This window comes from Delphinapterus leucas, chromosome 4 (genome assembly GCF_059928025.1).
Source record: "Delphinapterus leucas isolate spDelLeu-1000000601 "Yukka" chromosome 4, BTC_Dleu_Yukka2, whole genome shotgun sequence".
NCBI lineage: Eukaryota > Metazoa > Chordata > Mammalia > Artiodactyla > Monodontidae > Delphinapterus > Delphinapterus leucas.
This window is the reverse complement of record NC_143132.1, coordinates 10,618,966-10,628,336: the sequence shown is the minus strand read 5'-3', so window position 1 is coordinate 10,628,336 and position 9,371 is coordinate 10,618,966. Positions and strand designations below refer to the sequence as shown.

Here is a 9,371-nt window from a genome sequence, read left to right as displayed (position 1 = left end):
CCTCACCCGGCACAGGCCGTCCACGAACACGCGCGGGTCCAGGTGGCAGGCGATGGTGGCGCTGGGCAGGTCCTGCAGGTCCACCTCCTCCATCTCGCAGTCGATGAAGCTCCAGTCGCCGCCGCCCTCGTCTGCCTCGGCAGCCCCCGAGAACGGCGAGAAGGGCCGCAGCGTCACCCCGGGCTGCGCTCGCGCCTCGGCCGCCGCCCCGAGCCGGGGCCCGGCCAAACTGTCCTCCATCCCCGCGGCCGTGCGCCCCCGCCGGCTGTGCCGGGCTCGCACGGGATCCTCGCGCTCTCCCGTCCGCCGACTGGGCGGTTAACCTCCTCGGGCTTGCGTCGCAGCGGGCTGCGGTCACCACGGCTCCCGGAGACGCGGCCTCGGAGTGCCGGCCCCGCCCGCCGCCGTTCCGCTCCGCGCCTGGCCCGCCCGGCAACGAGGGCGGAGCTCCGGCGGATTTAGACGTGGGCCCTTTAAGGCCGGCCCACGTGGGTCATTTCCCGCCGCCGTCCGGAAGAGAAAGCGAATAGAGGATCGGGATTCTTCTCACGTGATCATCATTCTGCCGCCCTCAGCTGAAGCCTCAGAGCGGCCATGTTGGTTAGGGGCAAAGGTCTCTTCAGCCAGTTCCGCTTTTCTGACATCCGATGCCAGCTGAAGGCGCCAGGCAGTGTCTTGGGCGCAGGGTTAATAGCTGGAGAATCAGCGCTTCTGTGGTTCCCATGGGTGACGTTTTTGAGGCACATAGGCCAACTTTGAGGGATTTAAACGAGATATAGTCCTGGCTATGGCCTTTGGCAAGTGGTTAGATACTTACCGTATATTGTCAGATATAGCCGCAATAGTGAATTGAATGAGACCGTGGTTAACAATAGCTTACTTTTTTTATTTTTAAATTATTTTTTATTGGAGTATAGTCGCTTTACAATGTTGTGTTCGTTTCTGCTGTACAGCAAAGTGAATCAGTTATATGTATACGTACATCCACTCACCCACTCTTTTTTAGATTCTTTTCCCATGTAGGTCATTACGGAGTATTGAGTAAAGTTCCCTGTGCTATACAGTAGGTTCTCAGTAGTTATCTATTTTATATATAGTAGTGTATATATGTCAATCCCAATCTCCCAATTCATCCCACCCCCCTGCGACAATACCTTACTTTTAGATTTTAGCTTATTAGTCATTATATCATTGTTCAAATTTTATATAATCAGAAATACTTTCATTGAGTTACTACTATGTACTGTGAACAATATGAGCTAACGAAAGAAGTAAAACGTTGGTCCTTTCCTTTGGGGAGTTTACAGATAGAAAACGGAGGTCCTCTAATAAGTGTCTCTCTCTCTCCCTCTCCCCCTTCCACCTTTCCTGCAAAATAGAATTCCTTCACTGTGAAGGGCAATGTGGTTCAGTGAAAATCTGAGTCTAAATTTCCGCTTTGCTGTTAATTACTTGGACAAGTAAGCTGAATCTCAGTTTCCTCATCTGAAAAATTACGTCATATATGGTAAGAATACAGTAAGGGCCCAATAAATGGCAGTACTGTTTATGTGTAGGTGTCTTTGGAAGACATGAAATTAGACCTGTATTTTCTCCTAACGTAGGCCTCTAGTTAGGAACTGTAGTGATTATAATTAAAAGTTTAACCAACTAACAGCTGAGATTTACTCAGAACCTGCCGTGTGCTGTGGTTGCTATTCTGACAATCTCAGTGCAGTTCATGCACTTCAGGAGTTTAAATCCAAGGCGAGTAGTGGTATGCATGCAGAGATAACTCATGAAAGAGAATGTGCTACAAGGATCTTGAGAAATTGGAACCATCACATATTGCTGGTGAGAATGTAAAACTGTGCAGCCACTTCAGAAAACCAGTTTGGCCATTCCTCAGAAAGTTAAGCATAGAGAGTTGTCGCATGACCCAGCAATTCCTCTCCTGGGTATCTACCCAAGAGAAATGAAAGCATATGTCCACACAAAAGTCTATGTAGGGGCTTCCCTGGTGGCGCAGTGGTTGAGAGTCCGCCTGCCGATGCAGGGGACACGGGTTCGTGCCCCGGTCCGGGAAGTTCCCACATGCCGCGGAGCGGCTAGGCCCGTGAGCCATGGCCGCTGAGTCTGCGCGTCCGGAGCCTGTTGCTCCGCAACGGGAGAGGCCACAACAGTGAGAGGCCCGCGTACCGCAAAAAATAAAATAAAATAAAGTCTATGTAGGAAGGTTCATAGCCCCATTATTCACAGTAGCCAAAAAAGTGGAAATAACCCAAAAGTTCATCAACTGATGAATGGGTAAACCGGATATAGATCCATACAATGGAATATTATTCAACCATAAAAAGGAATGAAGTACTGATACATACTACAACATGAAGAACGCTGAAAATGATGGTAAGTGAAAGAAGCCAGTCACAAAAGGCCACCTATTGTATGTTTCCATGAATATGAAATGTCCAGAGTAGGCAAATTCATAGAGACAGGAAGTAGGTAGTGGTTGCCAGGGACTGGGAGAATAAAGAAGGGGGAATGAGAAATGGAATATTTCCTGCCATATCAGTAAACAAAGGATGGCACAGTCATCAGCGATTGCAGCTCTCCAACGTGAGCTGGTAAACCCTGAGGAAACTCAGCAAGGAAAGAATACCTGCCATCTGACAGCCATCAGACTGCAGCCACTCCCTACGGTGAGTCCTGAGGAAACTCAGGATGTGAAAACAGAGGATACTGGCCCCAGATAGGATGAGGTGCATGTCAAAGGAAAGATTTCAGTGAGCCCAGACTCTTGCATCTTCCCATACTTAGAAAAGCACTAAATTCCTTAACTTGGATTGTGGTGATGTGTGTACAACTCCATGAATATACTACCCATCACTGAATTGCACTTTAAAGGCGGAATTTTATGGTATGTGAACTGTATCTCAATAAAGCTGGTATTTACGGAAAAGAGAATGTAATAAAGGCCATCAGGAGTTAGATGAAGTGTGGCAGAGTGGGTGACATCACAGAATATAAAACTCTCTGAAAGCTCAGCCAGACATTCTGAAAAAACTAACAAAGGGGATGAGGCACCACTTTTTCTTTTCTTTCTTTTTTTTTTTTTCTGCGGTGCGCGGGCCTCTCACTGTTGTGGCCTCTCCCCTTGCAGAGCACAGGCTCCGGATGCGCAGGCTCAGCGGCCGTGGCTCACGGGCCCAGCCGCTCCGCGGCATGTGGGATCTTTCCGGAACAGGGCACAAAGCCATGTCCCCTGCATCGGCAGGCGGACTCTCAACCACTGCGCCACCAGGGAAGCCCCTCAGGCACCACTTTTGAAAAGTAACACCCAGCCAAACCATGGCCGGGTTGGTCTGTGTTGTCATCACCCTTAGGACAGCAAGCTCTTTCAATCCCGGCTTTCCCTAGACCACTGACGCAAGCGGACTGGGCCTGGTGGACACAAAGTACAAAGGAAAGAAACTGAGCTAAGAGAGGAAAGAGCAAGTTCCACTTCAGGCAAGTGACGAAGACAAAGTTACCTGTGATTGACTTTGGAACGCTATGAGTCATCACTAAGACACAAAATGTTCACACGTTCCTTCAGTGACTTCGGAGTCCCACGTTTCTCTCTCTCCTCTCCCTCCGCAGGCGGCAAAGAGGGTAATATTGTGTAGTTGTTTGTATGTCTGCAGTAATAACATCAATTTTATTTGGGTGGCTCTTAAAGAGTTAATGGGGGTACACCTAAACTAGCTCACCTCGTTCTCACAAACAGTTAATATGACTCCAGATCCATAGAACTGAGGCTCCAAGAAATGGAGTGACCTCCCCATAAGCAAACACACAGCAAATGGCGAAGCAGGACACCAGCTTTCTTTCTCTCATCCCAGCACTGCCTCTGCCCTTTGGGACTATAGGAAACAGAAAAGGGGAAGGAACCAAAGCAAAATGGTGGAGGAGAGGGAAAATAAAGCAGAGACAAAGAAGGGGAAAGGGAGAGGTAAGGGGATTGAGAGCAGAAAGTAAGATGTTCAGGCAGTTCAAAGTGATGATGCCTGGAAGAGCCGGCCAGGCAGGGCCCACTCTCACACATACAGGGCCAGTGCTGCGTGAGCTGTTTGAGACAGAGAGAGCTCTCAAAATATCAGAGCGAAATCATGGAAGCTCTTGTCTACTGAAAAAATAATGCACAACCTAAAAGTTGAGAATTGTGTTTTATTCGGTGGACATACTGAGGACTTAAGCCAAGGATTTGCTCTGAGGGACAGTTCCAAAGAGGTAAGGGAGGATCCAGGATATAAAGGAGTCTTTGCAAAAAAGACCAGGTAGTTGGAACATCAAAAGATTACTCTTAAATCAAGAAAACCAGACGTGTCAAGTTAAAGAATTGATCACTTTTCTCTATGTGGGAAGATGCAAGAATCTGGGCTCAGTGCAATCATTCCTTTGATATGCACCTTAGCTATCTGGGGCCAGTATACTGTGCTTTCTCATCGTGAGTCTCCTCAGGGGGCACTGTTGGGGGTGGCTGCAGCCTGATGGCTTGATGGTGGGCATCCTATTTCTATTATGCGTTCCCTCAGGGCTCACCTTTGGGGAGGCTGTAATGTGATGGCTTGATGGCTGCAAAATTCTTTGTTTACTGATACGACAGGCAACATTTTTCCACTGACACTCTCAATAAATAGGATTAGCATCATGCCTTCCACATCTGGGTGCCCAAGGTTCTTGCCCTACCGCAGAAGACCTCTTTAGTAATAAAATGTCAGATTCTCCTTTCCATCTAGAAAATAAAATTTTATAGTAACTTCTGTCTTTAAGAATAGCAGACGCTGTGTCTTATGCCTTCACCCACTGACTCTAACAATTAACATCAGCAATCAGTGGTCTCTCCCAAGGAGGAAAAAACAGAAAATACGAGCTGTCAACAGCACAGGCAGAAACGAAGCAAAACATGCTACTTAAGTATGAGTGTAGACATTTCTATTTTTTCTTTTAGGGGTCTTCTTTTTGGCCACACCTCTTTGCATGTGGGGATCTTAGTTCCCCAACCAGGGATCAAACCTGCGCCCCCTGCAATGGGAGCTCGGGGTCTTAACCACTGGTCCACCAGGGAATTTCCCAAGTGCAGACATTTTTAAGGATGAAATCAATTAAACTTGAGAGGGTAATCTTTTAAGAGTTATTTCACCATAACACAGATACAAAATTCCTGAGGCATCCTTTGGGAATTCTTAGCTGTCCCTCTTCTTCTAACAGTGGCAGTGGAATCTAAGATTTGTCCTTGCTTCCTGCTTTGGCCTCTATCCAGCGAGCCTTTCCTCCTCATTGGCTTGAAGGAGCAAATTTGATCCACATCTTTAGATACCCAGAAAAGAAGGGAACCCAACATGGGTAAAGAGCTGCTCTCAGTGATTCTTTTTTTTTTTTTTTTTTTTGGAACGAGGGAAGGGATGCACATTTCAATTAGTGTATCCTACTACCACCTCCCATTCACGTTCCTCCCCTCACACTTCCTTCGTGTCAGCCATCACAAATACAGAATGCAGAAGGCGAAGAGGTGCTGAGAAAGCCACATTTGGTTATTTCTGTTCTCAGCACCTGTCTCTTGCATCTAACGCAGCCCAGTTATGCAAACATGCCTGTGCGAAGATAAACCAGTCTATTCATTTGCCAGGTGGGAAAGTTTCGCTGTTGGACACTTTCAATCTCTTCCTATTTTGTTCTGGAAATGGAAGGGGGCTGTGTGCAGGAGGCACCCACTGAATGCTTATTAAATGAACCAAAGGCATTTCTGCACATTCCGGGAAATTATAGACATTTAAAAACTTAAGATAGAAGGCAAATAGCTGTCTTTGAGTGTTTGCTTTTACGAAGAATAAACTTTTCCAAAGATTGCTCAAACCAGTAAACCCTTTAAATAACCCAACTGAAAATTTCCATTTTATTACCTCCTGTCAAATGAATGAAAATATGTCCTATGTTGTTGCTGTTTTTGTTTGTTTTAGAGAAAGGAATGATTTTCCCTACTCAAGTTTCATTCTTACAATCCCCTCTTAAAAATCCCTGTAATTTTTTAAATTATTGGTTATATACCTTGGGTTCTACAGTATATCCATGTAGTTTATTTTATACAGAAGAGTTTGTACCTCTCAATCCCCTAAAAATCCCTGTTATTTTTAATGGTCTTCTGGTGCTTTTTAAATCAGAAAGCCAGAATTATAAATTAGGTTTGGGGGGAAATATTGGAATTTGGTTACTTTGCCTTTCCGAGTTTAGAAAGAAAATTCACTGACTTTTACATTTTACTCTAAGTTCTCTTTCAAAATTGCTGACACTTGTGTGGCTTTTACTTGAGTTAGGATTCTTCTGGTTGCAAGTAACCAAAACCCCTGGAGCTGGTTTAAATTAAAGATGTCAGGCATCTCATGGTAGCCAAAGGCAGGAATGCAGCCAGGCCTTGGGAAGGTCCTAGAAACCAGACCTCAATGGCTGTCCAGAAGCCAGGCTGTCATTTGGAGCATCTTGAGACCATTGGAGAAGGGGGATGGGTGTGTATGCAAATGGGTGTCCATTTCTGAAAGTTCGTAGCCCGTGCATTTTCAGTGAGCGCTTATGGTTCAAAATGTCTCCCTTTGTTTTGACATAAAATGATCACTCCTGTGATAGTATCACACAGTCTCCTGTATAGCTCCAGAAGCCAGGTAGATCTGGTCTAAATTCCAGTTCTGTCCTTTATTTATTATCTCTGTGGCCTTGGGGAACACTTGACGTGTCGGAGTCTCCAAATGCTCTCGTACAGATAGGTGATGGAAATATAGCTTCCTTTCAGAAGTGTTGCCGGGGTTAGAAACCTTGTCGAGCCGCTTCCTGGCACAGAGGAGGGGCTCAGAATGGAAGGATTGGAATTCTACTTGTGGTCTTCCACTTGGACCCCCTTCTCCTCTATGTTAAAGTCTTTTAACATAGGAATAACAGGTAAATCGATCTTCCCCTCTGGCCAGCTTCTAGGGAATGAAACCAGGGCAGGGGCTGGGTCTAGGGACGAGTTACTTATTGTAATTGTTATGAGTTCTTCTTTAGACTGTGAGATGGATGGTACATTAATGATTTGTCCTACTTCACACCCAGTCTATTGACAGTCTGTCCTTGGAAGCCGCCTGTGTGTGCTGGGCGAGCCTGTCCTGATATCTAGCTGATGTCATCATTATTCGTTTTAGGGGTCAGGGTAGGACACCATTGGTGCCTCTCCCAGTGCCCTTGCTCAGGGATGGTTTTAACCACTGCGATGGGTTCCCTCTTTGATTTTACCCTATAGCGTAGGAGCCGCATGTGACTTGCCTGTGACACCTAACAGTGCCTGGTGTTTTGCATAATGCGACTTGGTGCTGGAGAACTCACCAGGAGCAGGGCTAAAGTGACAACACCAAGCCAGCCGCATTCAAGCCCAAACCCACCCTGGCTCTGACTCTGGGGACTCCCCTTCTCATTGGAATACTAGGGATATGGTGGTACACAAAACAGACAGAAACCCCTGCCCTCATGAAATGTACTTGGGTGATTGCTGGGGGTGGACGGGTGGGGGGGGCAATAAAGAAGATAAATAAAGACAACGTGTAGTTGTTGGTTATAAATAAATATGACATGTAGATGTACATTGATAAGTACTGAGGAGCAAAAAATAAAGCAGGGAAGAGTGATTGGAAATTGTGTGTGGGGGGTGGGAGAGGGATGTCAGTTAGGTCAGCCAGGGAAGACCATGAGTAAATACCTGAGGAAGGGAGAGGGTAACATGCCCGCTTCTAGGAAAGAGCATTCCAGGGACAGGAGCAAGTGCAAAGGCCCTGAGGCAACACCTACTTAGCCTGTTGAAGGGATCATTTGAAGGCCAGCGTGGCTGGGGTGAGTGATCAGGGCATGAGTAATGTTGAGGTCAGAGAGGTGGTAGGATCTGATCTTAAAGGGCTTTGTAAGGTGCAGTGAATGCTTTAGCTTTCACCCCCATTGAGACGGGGAGCCAACGGAAGGTCTGATCAGAAAACAACTAACATGCTCTGACTTTTTATGACTCTCAGGAGGGCTCGCTCAGGAGCTATGTGCCCAGTTCTCTGTGTGGGGACAAGGGTGGAAGCTGGGGACCAGTCAGGAGGCTACTGCAATAATCCAGGTGAGAAGTGATGGGGATTCAGATCAGGATGGAAGACCTGAAGTTGTGAGAAAGTGCTAAGAGTCTCTCTATATTTTGAAGGTCGGCCAACAGGATTTCCTTAGTGTATTCTTTTCCTATTGATGCTGCAACAAAACACCACAAATTTAGTGGTTAAAACAACACCCCCAAATTATTTTATTGTTCTGGAGGTCAGAAGTCTAAAATGGGTCAGCAGAGCTGTGCTCCTGTGTGTCACTCCAACCTCTGAATCCACCGTCACATGTCCTGCTCTGACCTTGGCCCTTTCGTCTCTCTCTTATAAGGACCCTTGGGATTACACTGTGGTGTCCACCTGGATGGTCTAGATCCTCTCCCAATTCTCCAGATTCTTACCTTAATCACATCGGCAAAGTCCTGTCGCCTGAAAGGTAGCATAGTCACAGGTTCCAGGTTTTTGCATGTGGGAATCTTCTGGGGGGACCGTTATTGTATATGTCACACTAAGAGAAAGATGGGGGTCAAGGTTAACTACAAGGCTTGTGATCTGCGCAGCTGCCAGGAAGAGGCTGCCTCTACCCTTGGAGAGGAGCACGTGGGGAGAGAGCATTTATCAAGAGCTCACAGAGGGGCAACTTAACCTTGAGAGACCACTTAGACTTGAAAGGGGAGCTGTCAGGGAGGCCACTGGATAGTGAATCTGGAGTTCAGGGGAGAAGGCTGGGATCATGCATTGGGGGATGCAGCTCTAGGTGGGATTTAAAGGCATGAGGCTGTCGAGAGGGATTCCCTTGGAGGGAGTGAGGAGTATAAGCTCAGTCAGCAGGTGCCTGGGCAGGTGGGGTGTCCTAGAAACCAAGCCAGAGAGGGCTTCACGGAGGAGAGAAAGGTCCTCTGTGTCCAATGCTGCTGAAAGGCTGGCTTTGAGGACCCTTGGAAAGTGAGTTTCGGATTTCACAGTTTGGAAGTCATTACTGACCTCGGCAAGAGAAATTTTGGAGAAATAGTGGGAGGTAAATGCGCCACTGGAATAAGAAGAATTGGAGGCGATGACTTTAAGTGACTGAAGAAGTTGTGCTGTAGAGGGGCACAGAGAAATGGGACAGTAGCTGGAAGAAGTGGGAGGAAGGGAAGAGTTTTGTAGGTTTTGGGGTGTTTTTTTGGTGTTTACAGACGGGAGAAGAAACCCCAGGTTTGCACACTGATGAGGATGACCCAGTAGAGAGGGAAAGCCTGATGACTGGGCGGGGTGGGG

The 9,371-nt window shown here is 46.9% G+C and overlaps 1 protein-coding gene across 1 annotated transcript in view; it reads right to left on the bottom strand.

Moving 5' to 3' along the window:
• Nucleotides 1-372, bottom strand: part of RCAN1 (regulator of calcineurin 1) — a 97,360-nt gene extending 96,988 nt beyond the window's left edge. Inside the window, exon 1 of the mRNA XM_022552792.2 lies at nt 7-372. Within this exon, the coding sequence (XP_022408500.1) occupies nt 7-240 (234 nt within the window). The 5' untranslated portion in view covers nt 241-372. The remainder of the gene's footprint in view (nt 1-6) is intronic.
• Between the last annotated feature and the right edge of the window lie 8,999 nt (nt 373-9,371).